At 46.0% G+C, this 16,949-nt stretch overlaps 1 protein-coding gene and 1 pseudogene across 1 annotated transcript; both read right to left on the bottom strand.

The window, feature by feature from the left end:
* Positions 1–4,777: 4,777 nt before the first annotated feature.
* On the bottom strand, positions 4,778–5,722 carry LOC130890368 (splicing factor YJU2-like; annotated as a pseudogene).
* A 111-nt stretch (positions 5,723–5,833) lies between these two features.
* LOC130862348 (ubiquitin-like protein 5) lies at positions 5,834–6,074 on the bottom strand. The gene has a single exon (XM_057751918.1). The coding sequence runs from the start codon at positions 6,072–6,074 to the stop codon at positions 5,850–5,852; it is 225 nt and encodes a 74-aa protein (XP_057607901.1). The 3' UTR covers positions 5,834–5,849.
* Between the last annotated feature and the right edge of the window lie 10,875 nt (positions 6,075–16,949).

The following is a 16,949-nucleotide window of genomic DNA, read 5'->3' as shown; positions in this document are numbered from 1 at the left end:
TACCACTCAATACTCATTAAAAAATAAAAATATCTTGAAAAATCTCAGCAAAAAAAAAAAAAGCTTTTTGGAACAGTAAAAATTTTTTTTCTGTTTTTAATTGTTTTAAATTTTTTTAAAATTGATTTTTATTGCGCTCTACATTTCTCTCTGCTCCCCTCCCTGCCTCTCCCCTCCCCTTCAACCCTCCTCCAAGGTCCCCATGCTCTCAATTTACTCAGGAGATCTTGTCTTTTTCTACTTCCCATGTAGATTAGATCTATGTATATCTCTAAAAAAATTTTTAATCTTTAGTTTGATATAGTCATCCGATTGGTTCTGTTCGCCATGAAGTGTTTTTGCAAACTTCAAAGCTGTGGGAATATGGCCGCTTGTCATTAACTGTACCCATCAGCATCAAAGACCCTGGAGGAGACCGTGTTAAAGAATAAGAAGGAAAACATGGACAGAGGCGAGAAGGCAGATTTCCAGGCAACCAGTTGCTCTCTTCCTTCTGTGAACAGGTTCAGGAGTCACAAGTTTGCCCCACCCGGCCCAACCCCCACCCCTTCCCCACCCCTCAAACCACCCTTGTCAGCCTGCTGCTGATCCTGCTCAATCTCTCCTCCACCTTGGAGGAAGCCTCAGTTACAGCTGTCTCAGAAGTGAGGGACCTGAGGTTGAGGGTCCAAGTACCCCCTCAGGGTCACGGGATGAATGGACAGGTCTGCCCTTTCTGCAGGTTTCCCCAACTTCTGTAACTGGGGTTTGCATTTTCCAGTGATTTGGGGTGTTTCCCTAGATTCCTTGCTTCCTCCTGATGCTGTTTCTGCTCATCAGTAAATCTACATGGCTTAACTTTCAAAATGGATTTGGGAGGATGGAGGGACGGCTCAGCAGTTAAAAGCACATACTGTTCCTCAGGAGGACCTGAGTTCTGTTCCCAGCACCCATGTCAGGTGTCTCAGAACCACTGCAGCTTCAGGGGATCCAACATCTTCTGGCCTCCCCTGGTATTGCACTCACAATCAGACACAGACAGACACACACAATTTATTAAAAACAAAACAAAAAATTCTACATAGCCCTAGCTGTACTGGAACTCAGTATGTAGACCAAGCTGACTCTTGAAGATCTGCCTGCCTTTGCCTTTCTGGGATTAAAAGTAAGTGCCACCGTACACTCACCTTTAAAAAAAAAAAATGCCTATAATCCTAGCACTTGGGAGGCAGAGGCAGAGGCAGGTAGGAGGCAGAGGCAGGTGGCTCTCTAAGTATTGGGTCAGTCTGGTCTACAGATCAGGTTCCAGGACAGCCAGGGCTACACAGAGAAACCCTGTCTCAAGAAGAAGAAAAATATAAATAAATAAAATCAGATAATTTTTAATGTGGGTGATGGGAATTGAAACCAGGTCTTCTGGAAGAGCAGCCACTGCTCTTAACCACTGAGCCATCTCTCCAGCCCCCAAAATCAGATCCTTTAAAAAATGGAACCTGTGAGCACACATGGTGGCTTATACTTAAAATCCCAACATTTGGAAGGTGGAGACAGGAGGATGAACAGTTCAAGACTTTCCTGGGCTCCATAGAGTTTGAGGCCAGTCTGGACCAAAAAGAAATCTGGGGCTGAGGGTGAAGCTCAGTGGCAGAGAGCTCAAGCTGGGATAAAATAGGAGAATTATGGGAGCATGAGAACGGAAAGGAACCTCTCCATCTAGAGTCTAGTTAAAGCTCTCGCTGCTGAAAAGCAGGAATTCCGGCATAATTAACAACACTTGCTGTGAAAGCAGCCCACACAGGGACAATATTTCTTTTATATATCTATGTTTTCAAATAAAAATGTTGAAATGGCAATAAACCAAACTTAATGCCTCGATTCATATGATCTCGGTTAGGGCCTCACTCTTCCCCAGATATTTTGTGGGAGTCTCACAAACAAGACGACTCACCTTGGTTCACAGCTACCCTGACCTCCTACATCCCCGGGATCGGGTGGGATTTTTGTTTTATTTTCCAGAGAGGATCTTACATAGCCCAGGTTAGTCTTTGTCTTGGTTCGGGTTTCTACTGCTGTGAAGAGACACCATGACTGTGGCAACTCTCATAAAGGAAAACATTTAATTGGTGTGGCTTACAGTTTCGTGGATTTAGTCCATTATCATCATGGTGAGAAGCATGGTGTGGTGCAGGCTGACCTGGTGCTGGAGAAGAAGCAGAAAAGTTCTACATCTTGATCCACAGGCAATGGTAAGTAACTGTCATATTGGGCATGGATTGAGCATAGGGGACACCTCAAAGCCCACCTCTGCAGTGACACACTTACTCCAACAAGGCCACACCTCCTAATAGTGGCAATCCCTATGGGCCAAGCATTTAAAGACATGAGTGTATGGGGGCCATATCTATTCAAGCCACCACAACCATGAACTGACTTTGTAGCAAGGATGACGTTGAAGTTCTTTTTTTTTTTTTTTTTTTTTTGGTTTTTCGAGACAGGGTTTCTCTGTGGTTTTGGAGCCTGTCCTGGAACTAGCTCTTGTAGACCAGGCTGGTCTCGAACTCACAGAGATCCGCCTGCCTCTGCCTCCCGAGTGCTGGGATTAAAGGCGTGCGCCACCACCGCCCGGCACGTTGAAGTTCTTATCCTCTTGTCTCTATCTCCAATGTGCTAGGATTACAGGGTTGCACCAGCATCCCTGTGTGGTGCTAGGGGTCAAACCCAGGAATTCACTCTACCAAGTGACCAATATCGCTAATCTTGATCTAGTGTTCCGTCTGATCTTCCCTGATATTTCAGGAACTGTCCTGTGATCTCATCTGAATGATTAGGATTTAAACATAATAGCTTTAAAAACCACCATAACTATGCTTCTGTGTGTGTGTGCGTGCGCGCGCGTGTATGTGTGTATGCGTGTGTGCATTGCGTGCGTGTGTGTGTGTGTGTATGTGTGTGCATGCGTGTGTGTGTACTCCTCTGGGGAAATCATACCCACACTTATGTTTCACTTTTTCCCTGAGTTCCTTTCTATTAATCCCTGTTCTTCAATCTGCTAAAAATGTCCTTTAATAAACTTCAACTCTGCTTCATGCTGATTTTTATGAAACTCTTTCTATGTCAAAGGCTTTTCCTGAGTGGAAGTCTCTAGACTCTGGGGCCCAGAGGATTAAGGGAACTGACTCTCAAGTGCCTGCAGACAAGGAACAGTGAGTGTCTCCACCCCTTTACTGTTGATTACTTTGTCTAGCCTGCAGCAGCTGAGTCTCTGATGCTATTGTAACTACTCTCCTGAGAACTCTCTCTAGGATTACTGCAGTAGCCAATAGGCTATATTCCTACTTTATCTTTTATGGCTCAAACGGTCTTTAGAAAGCATTAATTGAATCTGCCCTCCTCTCTTCCAATGGCCCCTGGTTACCACCTCATCTTTAAGTCAGTTAAGGCCTTAACAGTTAAGGCCAGGGTTTCAGGATGGATAGCTTAGTAAGAGGCTTCTCACTGACAAAATTTGGGGACCCAGGTTTCACTCCCAGCTCTGAACCAGGCAAACCAAGCCAAAACATAAACAAACACCCCCAAAGGGTCCTAGTATCACCCACAGGGGCCATAGATTATGTGACCTCTCTTCCTGATTGGTTTCTTCCTGATTTCGTTTCTAATTCCTCTAAAGAAATGTTTTATGGCTTTGTAAGGATATTCATAATTTCTTTTCCTTTAAAAACGTATGACGAGCCGGGTGGAGGTGGCACACGCCTTTAATCCGAGCACTCAGGAGGCAGAGGCAGGCGGATCTCTGTGAGTTCGAGGCCAGACTGGTCTACAAGAGCTGTTCTAGAACAGGCTCCAAAGATACAGAGAAACCCTGTCTCAAAAAAACAAAACAAAAATTATTATGATTATATTTGGTATATTTATGTTTTGTTTTTGTTTGTCTGTGAGGATGTCTATAACCTACAGGATTGCCCATGGAGGCCAGAAAAAGGCATCAGATCACCTAGGACTGGAATTTTACAGACAGTTGTGAGCCACCATGTGGGTGCTGGGAACCAAATCCCAGATTCTCTGGAAGAGCAGTTAGTACTCTTAACTACTGAGCCTTCTCTCCAGCCCCTACTTATTTATTTTTAATTCATGCATATGAGGGTTTTGCCTACAGGTATATTTATGAACCGAATGCATGCAATGAGTGCCTGCTGAAGCCAGAAGAGGGCATCAGATCTTCTGGAGCTGGAGTTTCACATGGTTGTGAACCACCATGTGGATGCTGGGAACTGAACCTGGTTCCTCTGCAAGGGCAGCTAACTGCTATGAACCACGGAGCCATCTCTCCAGTCCCCTGCCTCTGTTTCTTGCCCCTCTTACTGTCTACTCCAGGCAGGCCTGGCCTCCTAACAGTTCCTTAAGTATGCCTCAGAGAACAGTAAATTCTGCCTAAGGCTTTGCTGTGTCCCTTGACATTCCAAAATTCTTTGCCTAGTGTATAAATTAAACTGATCTGAAAATAGATTGGTGGGGGAAATCAATTTTAATTACGTATGGACTCATGGGAGTTCTATGGGGAAAAACATAAGGATGCAAGCATTGAAGCCCATGTACTATCCTGAGCTACAGAAAGGAATAGCATCACAAGGCTTCCTGGAGCGAGAGACAAAGTAGGGGCAGCAGATACACAGAACAGCACGGAGAATAAGTAGATTGTCTTGTTAATGTAGACAAAAGTCTCAAGAGTAGGGATCAGTGTGCCTTCCTTGATCCCATCTCCTCCCCTGGTTTCTTGGGTCTGTGATGTCACTGTAGGGACTCAGCTGCCACTGTCCTTGCCGTCCCCATATGCACCCAGCTGGCTCAGGGAGGAGGCCCCGGGTGTCTGGGGTGCAAGGTTGGCAGTACTCCTGCTCTCGGGGGCGCCCACGGTGGGCATCTGGAGCTGCTCTGAGCCCACGTTGGCTTCTGCCTTCACCTTCTTTGGCAACACCAATCCGGCCAGCTGTGCCCTGCTGCCCACTGCCTCTGCCTTCCTCTTGGTCTTCGGTGCCTCGTCCAGGATTGCTATGGGGTTGGGTTTTGCTGCTGAGCGTGGTCGGGAAGGCAGAGCTTCATCTTCTGAATCGGAATCCTCCAGAAGCCTGCACTGGCGGTGGTGAGCCTCCTCCAGCAGGCCGCAGTCTCAAGCTCATCTTCCTCCTCCTGCTCCTGTCGCCGCAGTTCCTGCGACAGGCGGTGCTGCGGCAGCATGGCCTCAAAGTCCATGTGTGCCAGCCGCTAGTTCAGGTCCTTCAGCTCCTACAGGTTTTCCAGCACCTCCATCTCTAGCTTCGAGTCTTTGGTGCGGTTCTCTAGGACCTTCATGGGGTTGTTCAGCTCCTCATCCTCGCGCTTCTTCTGCACACGCTTTTCCTCCTCCTTTAGGAGCTTCTTGGCCTGGAAGCTGCGTGTGGCTCCATGCTCCACGGTGTAGTCCGTGTTCTCAGGGTCTGTCTTGAAGGTGATCTTGGCCAAGCAGCGCGTGCAATTGAAGTAGAAGCAGAAGAGAGGCAGGCCCAGGTAGGCCTCGTTGTGGAGGGTTTCCTTGCGCGCATTAAACTCCTTCCCTTGGTGATGTATTCTCCACACGTCTTACACCTCATGTTGAAGGGGCCATCAGGCGAACCACGTACGGCCGGTCCTTGGTTCGCTTGAGTTTCGGGATCTTTGGCGGGTCGAAGTCAGGTGGGTAGTATTTGTCTAGAACTTTCCGTTCTGACATATTCGCTTCAGGAACAAAGCAGCACTGAACTTTTGATTCACGTGAATGTTAAAAATGGGCATCTATACCAGTGTCAAACTGAGGGTGGGAGGGGAAAGCAGGGTAGGCAAGGAGAAGGAATTCCCGTCTACTGGTAATAAAGCTCCAGGTTCATCCCATCATGGATTTCATAATCTCCCAGAGACACGTGGTCCTTAAAAATCGTGTACCATTTTTTCAGGACTATCTTCGTCCACCGGGTGCCAGTTTGGGCCGCTATGAGTTTTTTCAAGTCCCCGATGGTGTCATCGGTGTTACATTTGACCCGGACTTTCTTCCCCAGACGGTCATTGCAAACCACCTCAATCATCATCGTGGCTGGACTTCTAACCCCTCGACTTACAGACGACACAAGTCCCAGTTCGAATGCCAAGCCCTGAGAAGCAGTGTTCTTCTGTCCCCTCGGAATTTATTAGGACTGGCGCCGCAGTTTTCTTGACGTCACTTCCTGGGCTGGCTTACTGAAGTAGTTCATAGGCTTTAGCGTTCTCATTGGCTGTGGTATCTGACTCTTCAACCACGAATAGTACTTTCCACGAATAGGAAAACCTAGGCCTCTGGTGGGAGCTCCAACAGTTTTTACAGATTGTTCTCCAAAACGATACTTTGGAGAAAAAGGTGGTTTCTCAAGGTCTATGTAGTATTCCAAACACCTGTTGGCAATGTCTCTGCTCAAGCAGCTGAAATAACAGCCTGTATTCTAGCATTACATATGTTTCCTGATGTTTCAATTAATTTATATACTGATAGTACTTACTTGTCTCAAATGATTGCTCCTTTAGAAACTGCTCCTTATATTTCTCCTGAGTCCCGACAATACAACATCAATTATGCTGTCTACAATATTTATTATGGTCCAAAAAAATCCTATATTTGTGAATCATATTAGAGGTCGTACTCATTTACTTGGACCTCTGACCGAGGGTAGTCAACTCGCAGATGCATATACCCGAATATTATTTGCCATTCCCAAAGAAAAGGCTTCTAAACTCCATAGAAAATATCACTGAAATGCTCGTTCTTTGCAGCACCATACTGGTCGCTCCAGAGCCACTGCCTTACAAATGACCACCCAATGTTCTGCCTGTGCTCCTTTTCATAATACACCCATTGCTGCAGTTAATCCTCGTGGTCTTACACCGAATGACCTTTGGCAGATGGATGTTACGCACCTATCCTCAGCTGAAAAGCTGAAATACATGCATGTTTCAGCTGATACTTGCTCTAAAGTAGTTTTTGTTTCCCTGTGTAGTGGAGAGAAAATGAAGGATGTGATAGCTCATTCCTGCTGGCTTTTACTTATATGGGCTTACCTAATGTTATTAAAACAGATAATGGTCCTGCATATACTAGTAGAAAATTTCAAACTTTTTGTGTAAATAATGATATTAAACATATTCCAGGTATTCCATAAAACCCTACTGGACAAGCTACAGTAGAAAGAATGCATATGGTCATAAAACAGTATTTCACAAAAATAAATAGGGGGGGAGAATATTCTCTCTCCCAATACACAATTGGCTTCTATTTTATTTATTCTATATTTTTTAACTGTGGATTGTGAGGGTCACTCGGCCATGGAAAGACATTGGAATAAAAGTTCTCAGTCCTTAGGATGGGGATGATGGAAAGACCTTCTTACAGGACAACGGAAGGAGCCCACACCCCTGTTGGCTAGGGTGTGAGAAGCTGTTTTGTGTTTTCCTCCAGGAACGACAAGCCCATTTGGGTACCAGAGCGATATATTCGGGCTTTGGAAAAGGATGGGAAAGGATTCTGTGATTAGCTTGAGAATGTGGATAACTAGGTCCACAGAAAGCTTGAGAAAGCTTGGGAAAGAATAGAGTAAAGCATGGTTTCTTGGTAGCAACAATTTCTCAGGTCTGTCCTGCTTGCTAGAGGCAAGCAAGTACTCTCATCTAAGAGAGGCTTCCTGACTTAGCTTTAGCTGCGAAACCCTGCAGGTCTTTTAAGAGATCCTGCCACAAAATACTTAAATAGTGTTGATGAAAAGCTGAATGCATGCATTTCAGTTTTTAGTCATAGCAGAAAAAAAGCTGCGCCATTTGAAAATGCTGGCTTTCTTGGCTGTCCTGCCAGGGCAAAGTCTGACTCTTTTTTCAGGCAGTCAGTCCTACTGAGTGTGTTCTGTGAGCAGAATGCTGCAGCTTGCTTGCTTGCAGAGACCTTGAAACACTATAGAGTTGTAACAATAAAAATGGCTACAGCCAGTACCTCTGCCATGAGGCTGGGAAGCTAAGGAATGGGCTGGATCCAGCCATTACGTCATGGCTTTAATTGTCTCCAAAGAGACTCACGTGGTCAGAAAGAGAGATATACAGTAAAGAGAGATTCAAAGACAAAGAAAACCTCTAAATGGTTTACAGTGTGTTAAAAATATATGCAGGCTAAAGGTTAAAGTTCTTAAAAGTAAAGAAGAAAGAAAGAGAGTAGTTGGGTGTGGTGGCATGCACCTTTAATACCAACACTTGGGAGGTAGAGGCAGATGGATCTCTGTGATTTCAAGGTGTGGTAACATGCACCTTTAATCCCAATGCTTGGGAGGGAGAGACTGACGGATCTCTGTGAGTTCAAGGTATGGTAGCACACACCTTTAATCCTAGCACTGAGGAGGCAGAGACAGGCGGATCTCTGTGAGTTCAAGGACAGCCTGGTCTACAGAGTTATTACAGGACAAAGATACACAGAGAATTCAGAGGTGAAAATAAAGTTGCATATAGATGGAAAATATACAGAGAATCTTGATACTGTATGTTATTATGCTCTCTTTGAATTGTTTGAATGCATATTTGAATACCTTTTAAAAAACGATTTATTTTATGGATATTGGTGTTCTGCCTGTGTATATGTCTGTTTGAGAATGTCAGATCACCTTGGAACTGGAGCTACAGACTGTCGTAAACTGTCAAGTGGGTGCTGAGAATTGAACCCAGGTGCTTTGGAAGAGCAGCCAGTGCTCATAACCACTGAGCCATCTCTCCAGCCTCCTTACTTTTGTTCTTATGGGGCAGCAGGAATGTGCTGTAGTGCTTGTGTTGTTCCACCACCCCTATTAGGTCCATAATAAGAAAATGTTCCTAGCTGTGCATGGTAGCAAATGCCTTTAATCCCAGCACTTGGGAGGCAGAGGCAGGCAGATCTCTGTGATTTTAAGGCCCACTGGTCTACAGAGTGAGTTTCAGGACAGTCAAAGCTACACGGAGAAGCCCTGTCTTGAAAATCCACACACACACATATGCAAAAATACCTATTTACTGGTTGTTTACACTGTTCAGTTTTCTTTTTTCTCTTTAAAACACACTGGCCTCGAACTCAGAGATCCAGCTTCCTCTGCCTCCCAAATGCTGGGATTAAAGGAGTTTGCCACCACTGCCCGGCTGGTGCATATTCTTCATTAATGATTGACTTGGGGGGGCCCAGCCCATGGTGGGCAGGGTTGGTTCCATCCCTGGTCAGGTGGTCCTCCGTGGTATAAGAAAGCAGGTTGAGCAAGCCATGGGCACAGTCCAGTAGCAGCACTCCTGTGGCCTGTTTCAACCCAGGCCTCCAGGTTAAGGCCTTGAGTTCTTGCCCTGACTTCCTTCAGTGACGGACTGTGACTTAGAACTGTAAGCTAGAGTAAGCCTTCTCCTTCCCACGTTGCTTTTGGTGTTTATCACAACAATAAGAACCTAGGAAAGACAGGGCAGAGGTCAGCTTGTGAAGCTTGGTTCTCTTGCTCAGTTCCTCAGGCTTGGTGGCAATGAACTTTAAGTGAGGATGACCTTGAACTCTTGATTCTCCTGCCTCTACCCCCCAAATTCTGGGGTTATAAACATTACACCGCCATATCCAGATCTTTATAACACATTTTTATGACCAGCCTGCTCATACCCAGAAAAAAAAGAAAACACAAGTCACTGTTTGGTACTTGGCTGGAACTGCATCAACTATTTTCTTTTTTTTTTTTCTAAATATTTATTTATTATGTCTACAATAGTCTGTCTGCATGTATGTTTGCAAGCCAGAAGAGGGCACAAGACCCCATTACAGATGGTTGTGAGCCATCATGTGGTTGCTGGGAATTGAACTCAGGACCTTTGAAAGAGCAGGCAATGCTCTTAACCACTGAGCCATCTCTCAAGCTCTGCATCAACTATTTTCTTGTCGCCTTAATGTGGCGGTGTTTTTTTCCTCTTGTGATTTTATTTTGAAAAAAAAATGCCTTGAACCTCTAGATGAATCTGGAGGAGAGCAAATCTCTTTGTATCACTTATGAAGTGGCACTCCTGATCGTTCCCGGGAACACTTCAGGTTTTAAGTAACCTCTTTTGGGCTCTGTAGTAATGCATTTGCATTCCCCATTAGAGTCTTGCCCAATCATTCTTATATGTTTTCCCCTAGGGCTTGTGGTGTATGCTGTTTTCTCTCCCCTCATGGAATATGTTCAGCATGTCTTCCCTTGGCTCCTCTCACAGACTCTGACCTCCCACCTCCCCTCCCACTGGCCTAGAAGCAGCTGTCTAGACCCAGCAGCTGATGTAGGGTGTCGGCCTGATCCTTAGGCTGTTGGCTGAGCTTGAGTGACTGACAGCTGGCTCTGTGGGCACAATGGTTGCACTCTGTACACGCCGCCCTCGGCCTCCTCTTTCTGACCCGAGCAACTGTTCCCAGTGACAGCCTTGCCCCACCTGTCGGCTCTAGTCACCCCCTCCAGCAACCTCTGCCTCCTTCGGTCCTATCTACTCATGTCTTACAGTGCTGAATTCAGCATGTCCTGCCCAGCTGCCTGCTATGGGCTTGGGATTGTCTAAGGTTACCCGGTGGGAGACACCTCCACCTTGGAGGAACTGCCATTCACTGAACAACTACCCAGTTGCTCTGCTCAGACACAGGCTCCATTTTGGTAGCTGGTTGCAGATCTATCAATCTGAGCAGAAAACTGTTGTGTTTAGAGATGGGGCTAGTACTCTGCCTTGTGTCTGCCCACTCTGCCTAGACTTGGCCTAAAAGTCACCAACCCTTCTTCTTGGTCATAGTAAATTTTGACACCCGAGTCCCTGATAAGGCTGCCCTGGCTGTTGTTCAGAGATTTTGCTGTGAAGGTTGTAGATAATGCTCAGTGAGTACAGCATTTGCCTCCACGCAGCAAAACCCTGTGTTTGATTCCCATGTTGACATAAGACAAGTGTGGTGGCTCCTGCTTGTCATTTAGCACCCGGGAGGTGGAAGCAGGAGGACTGGAAATTCAAGGCCATCATTCATCTGCATACTGAGTTTGAGGCGACGTGTAACCCTGTCTCAAAAATGAAATTGAAACTGAACATGGACCCTCCGTTCAAGTGCAGTCTGATCCCTGACTGCAGGGTAGGAATACGTCAGAGGTCAGAGAGAAGCAAAGCACACAGGTTGGTTTTTTCATAATTTTTTTTCTCTGATATAGGACTTCTCTACATAGACCTGGCTATCCTAGAACACTCCAGGCTGGCCTTGAACTCACAGAAATCCTCCTGCCTCTGCCTCCTGAATGCTGGAACAAATAGCATATGTCACCACACCCAGAAGCTTATGAGTTTATTATGTAGAGATTTGGGGACAGGCATCTAGAGAAAAGGACACAGAAAAAGAGGCGTCTCAAGAGAGTCATACTTAGATGTCACCCACGGTTCTCGTCCTTCTGTGTTACATTGCTCAGTGGATGTAATTTACAGCAGGTTTAAAGGTTGATGGATGCGGGTGTATCTATCTATCTATCTATCTATCTATCTATCTATCTATCTATCTATCTATCTATCATCTTCTGAATCAGGGTTTCCTGGTGTAGCCCTGACTATCCTGGACATCACTCTGTGGACCAGGCTGGCCTCAGGCTCACAGAGATCTGCTGCCTTTGCAGTGCCACCACTGCCAGCAAGATTAACTAATGATTGAAGATTGAATTAATATATCCTGTCCCCTCTCTCTTCAGACAAGTTCCATGTAGCCCAGGCTGGCCTCCAGTTTGATCATCCTGCTTTTACCTCATGAATGCTGGTAATATAGGCATATTCCACACCGAGTTTATACAGTGTTGGGGAACAAACCCAGAATCTCATGCATGGTCAGAAAGCCAGGTTTAGCTAGGTCCCAGCACTAGCCCCTGACTATTTTTCTTCTGATGTGGGGGTGATTTCTTTCTAATCTGTTGTTTTCATTGGTTAATTAATAAAGAAACTGCCTAGGCCCATTTGATAGGCCAACCCTTAGGTGGGTGGAGTAAACAGAACAGAATGCTGGGAGAAAGAAGCCGAGTCAGGCAGTTGCCATGATTCTCCCACTCCAGAGAGATGCAGGTTAAGATCTTTCCTGGTAAGCTAGCTCGCGGTGCTACACAGAATATTAGAAATGGGTTAGATCAATATGTAAGAGCTAGCCAATAAGAGGCTGGAGCTAATGGGCCAGGCTGTGTTTAAAAGAATACAGTTTCCGTGTAATTATTTCTGGTAAAGCTAGCCGCATTGCGGGACGCGGCCTGCCACTCCTATTACAACATTCTTCTCTTAAAGAATTCCCTTCTTTGCATATAAAATTGTAAGGTGCCTTTTATGGAGTATATGTCTAAGTTGAAGGGCGAGAGGGGGGTGCTAAAACAACACTGAAATCAGAAACATTATAGGCAAGCATCATTTATTGACAGCCTTTATTTTTATTTATTTATTTTGTTTTTTCAAGACAGGGTTTCTCTATGTAGCCCTGGTTGTCCTGGAACTTACTCTGTAGACTAGGCTGCCCTTGATCTGCCTGCCTCTATGATGTGGGATTCTCCTCTGGAAGCTGTGAATACCATTGGTTAATAAAGAAACTGCTTTGGGCCTATTGCAGTACAGAATAGGGCAAGGCAAGAATTCCATGCAGATAGAGGAGTAGAGAGTAGGCAGAGTCAAGGAGAATCCATGTAGCTGCAGCAGGAGACAGACGCTGGACAGAACCTTACTGGTCAGCCACAACCACATGGCAATACACAGATTAATAAAATGGATTAATTTAAGATATAAGAGCTAGCCAATAAGAAGCATGAGCTAATAGGCCAAGCAATGTTGTAACAATACAGTTTCTGTGTATATTTAGGTCTGGGTGGTGGGGAAATGAATGAGCAGTCTCCACCAACACCTCTGTCTCCTGAGTGCTGGATTAAAGGGCAAGTTATAACCCCTTTGGGCGTTGAACAGCCTTTCACAGGAGTTGCATATCAGATATTTACATTCACAACAGTAGCAAAATTAGAGTTATGAAGTGGCAATGAAAACAATTTTACCGTTGGGGGTCAACGTAACATGAGGAGCTGTACTGAAGGTCACAGCATTAGTAAGGCTGAGAACCACTGTGCTAGTGGTTCAAACTGCCAAGGGATTTGAGCACGCATTCTGCCTCCAGAGCTACAATCCAGCCCCTAGATATATTTTTAATTGCAGGTCCCAGTAGATGCGGCGGCCAATATGGCATGTTTTGGAGTCCCTGGGTGGAGAGATACAGACAAGCATGTGATAAGGAGGAACTCAGTGCTCCCAAGTCTGGCCAGAACTCATCAGCTCTATCACACTCTCACCAAGGCAGCTTCACTTTGCCTGCACAGTGACCATGACCCTCTTTGACCCTTAGCGTGTCCAGCCTCTTTACCATCTGTTGCAGCATCTTGCATGTAACTGGTATGCAATAAGTACATAAATGCTTGTTTGCAACACAATGGCCCGATTAGCTTAATGCTATCCATTTGGAAGGCTGTAAGGATTTCCAGCCTGCTAAAACACTGCTGTGGTTTTTAATTGACCTTGAGGAAACAGAAGGTCAGATTGATCTCCTCAAAGAAGCCTGCTCTCCCTGCCCTCCACCCCCTCATGATTACGATTACAGGAAGCACAGGTCGGAAGTACAGGCTAGACCCAATGTTAGTGTTGTTAGCGTGAGAGAGAGCCTGTGTCCTGGGAGCCCCAACAAGCTAGGCTCAGTCACCAGGCTCCAAGAGGTCAAGACGTGATTGATTAACAATGAAAGACTGAGTAAAGAAGGAATGTGTTCAGTAGGCTACATATTGAAGGAGGGGAGAGGAACACAGAGGTCCAGTGCGTTCCCAAGTCCATGGTCATGGCCTTGGCACAAATTAGGTCTAAATAGAAGGTGTCCTAGCTTGCCTTCTTGCTGTGACAACACTGTGACCCAAAGGATCCTGCAGGGGAGTACATTTCATCCTTCAGTTTCTTGTCCACCCTGAAGGGAAGTCAGGGCAGGACCTGGAGGCAGAGACTGAAGGCCATGGAGGAACGCTGCTTACTGGCTCATTCTTCAGGTTTAACACCAGCCTCCTTTCCTGCCCACGAGTGGTATCACCCACAGTGAGCTGGGTCCTCCCAACAATCATTAATCAAGAAAATGCCCCACAGACTTGCCCACAGGTCAATGTGACAGAGGAATTTTTCTAATCAAGGTCCCCTTTACCCAGATATTTGTGTTGTTATCAAGAACTATCCGCATAGAAGAGCAAGAGGTTTGCCTAAGTAGGCGGCCCTGACGAAGATGCTCCAACCTGTTGCTCCGGGGGATCTCAGAACTGGGTGAAAGTTCTGGCACAGAAGACAAGCCCCTCTTTTGGATAGCATCAGTGATTCCTGGGGAAGTTCCAGTTCCTCCGGGCCCATTCCCTCACTAGTCTGATAGCCAAAGGGTGGGTCTCTTTAGAATATCTTCTCTTCTGCCAGGAAGATTACACCATTGCCCAAAGAGCAGCCAGGAGCTGGAAGAAACTGCTCTCTGGCAGCAAGCAGTGTTGCCAGCAGGGACAATGCTCGAGGCAGGCCAAAGGGGTCCGTTAGGGTGGGTTATTCCAGGACGGCATGGGAAGGAGCTGGACAGAGGATTAATAGCAGGATGGGGTGGAGGGGGACAAAGGATGAAGATTATCGGCATTCCTTGGAGCCTCTGACTGCCTTTCCCTCCCCACTGCTTGATTACTCATTGATACTGAAACAATAGCTTGCTTCCTCTCTGGGTCTCTTTACTCTACTCTGGGTTCTTGAGCTGCTCCCCGCCTGCTTGAGACAGGAGTGGGGAAGGGATAGACCTGAAGCCACTGAAACAGCGCAGTGTGACATAGTGTGTGGTTGCGTGTGAGCGTGGACATGAAATCATCAGAGATGTTAAGCAGGTTCTTGGTGGGGCCTTCATGGCTCTTCACAGTTTGGGGGCTCCCAGAGGGAGCCTTCCAAGTTATTAGCTGACCAGGAAAAAATGAAGACATTCTAAAGAGACACTTGTGTCTCTCAGTTTATCAGACTACTGAAGAAATGAAAATCTACCCCACCCCACCCCCAGAATGTGAGCCCCCATATCAGGCTTGGAGCTTTCTAACTAACTTTCCTTCCTTTCTTCCTTTCTTTTCTTTCTTTCTTTCTTTCTTTCTTTCTTTCTTTCTTTCTTTCTTTCTTTCTTTCTTTCTTTCTTCTTTTGTTTTTTTGAGAAAATGTTTCTCTTTAGCTCTAGTGCCTGTCCTGGAACTCGCTCTGTAGATCAGGCTGGCCTGGAACTCACAGAGATCCACCTGTATCTGCCTCTTGAGTACGTGAACTAAAGAAGTGCGCCATCATCGCCCAGCTTTTCTGACTTTCTGACTTGCATCACCCAAGCCAGGACTTCTCTCCTGGAAGTCCCGCAGGAGGAAGCGGGTGGACTTGAGAGCAGCTCTGGAGAAATAAGATAGCACACTGTGAGCCTGGTACTGCGTGATTCGCAAAGCTCTCAGCATCGACAGTTTGGGAAAAGCGCTTAGTGCCCAACAACCAGAATCTTCAGACTGGCGGCACCTCCTAGACTTAGAAACCAACTCATAGTATACTCTGGTTTGTTGGTTTTGATGGTGTTGGTGTGTTATTGTTTGGAGACCTTTCTCAATTTTAATTTAAATTTTATTTTGTCTTATTACCCAGGCTAGTCTTGAACTCATGAACTCACTACTTAACCTCAGAAGGCCTCAAACTCTAATCCTCCTTGTAATGGTAAAGCATGACAGTTCCATGGTGACTGGGGGCGACTGTGGGCCACTGAGGGTGGTTTAGGGCAGCAGCCAGCGATGAGGGGCAGCCAGTCCCACCACCTGAGGCCTCTGTGGGTCCCAAGCAGGAGGGAGGGGGTGGGTGAGAGACCCATCCCACGAGGAGCAGTAGGGGGTGAGAGACAGAGATGGATAGGCTCGCCATGCAGAGAGGGTTTTTGGTATATTTTATTCAGTGGGTTATGGAGGGGAGAAGGAAAAAGAGAAAAGATAGGCAGAGAGAGGAGGGGAGGGGAGAAGAGATGAGAGTCAGAAAAAAAAGAGAGCTCAGGCTGGAAGTAAAGGGCCAAGGAAGGAAGCTCTGCTTGCCTCTCCTCATGGGGGAGGAAGTGGGTGGGGCTTGTCTTTTAAAGGAATAGGACAGACCTTTACACTCCTGCCTTCACCTCTGGAAACCTGAAATTACAGGCTTGCATTGCTACATCTGGTCCTAGGCTTTTGTTTCCATAGACAGAAATGCTTTGTCTGTGGGTTATGACACAATCTCCAGACCCAGTTTCTGGAATGTGAAACTTAAAAAAAAACAATTATTACTTTATAAATTTATACATGTGTCTTGCACATATATGTCTCCAAAAGTTCCCTCCCACTCTCGCAGACAACCAACACATCCACCTTCACATTATCCCATATTTTGGGAGCCTATATAGTCTGAGTAGTGCTGCCTGCTGCAGTGCTGACTGATCTCTTAGTGGATTTGCATGGGTCTTTCCCAATGTACGAGTTCATGAGTGCCTTGCTAGGTGTATCCAGAAGACAGTATTTCACATCACAGTGCTCTTCTGCATGCTCCAGCTCTGACATTCTCTCTGCCCCCTATTCTGTGACATCCACTGAAATTGAAGGGGTAAATAGGAAAGTCCTTTTAGGGGCTGTCACTATTCTCAACATGGTGATGAGTTGAGTCTCTGCATTAACTGTTGCCCACTGTGAGGGGGAAGCTTCTTTGACTAGGATTGAGGGCTGTACTCACCTATGGGTATAAACATAACTATTTATAAGGTGTTTTGAGAGCATGTCCATTTAGTAAAATAGCAAGAGTAAGTTTCCCACTAGGGGCTGCGACCCCAGAACTCTGGGCTTTTGACCAAGTTTGCAGTACCAAGC

The sequence above is a fragment of the Chionomys nivalis genome, chromosome 19, assembly GCF_950005125.1.
Source record: "Chionomys nivalis chromosome 19, mChiNiv1.1, whole genome shotgun sequence".
In the NCBI taxonomy this organism is placed as follows: domain Eukaryota; kingdom Metazoa; phylum Chordata; class Mammalia; order Rodentia; family Cricetidae; genus Chionomys; species Chionomys nivalis.
This window is presented reverse-complemented; position numbering and strand designations above follow the sequence as displayed.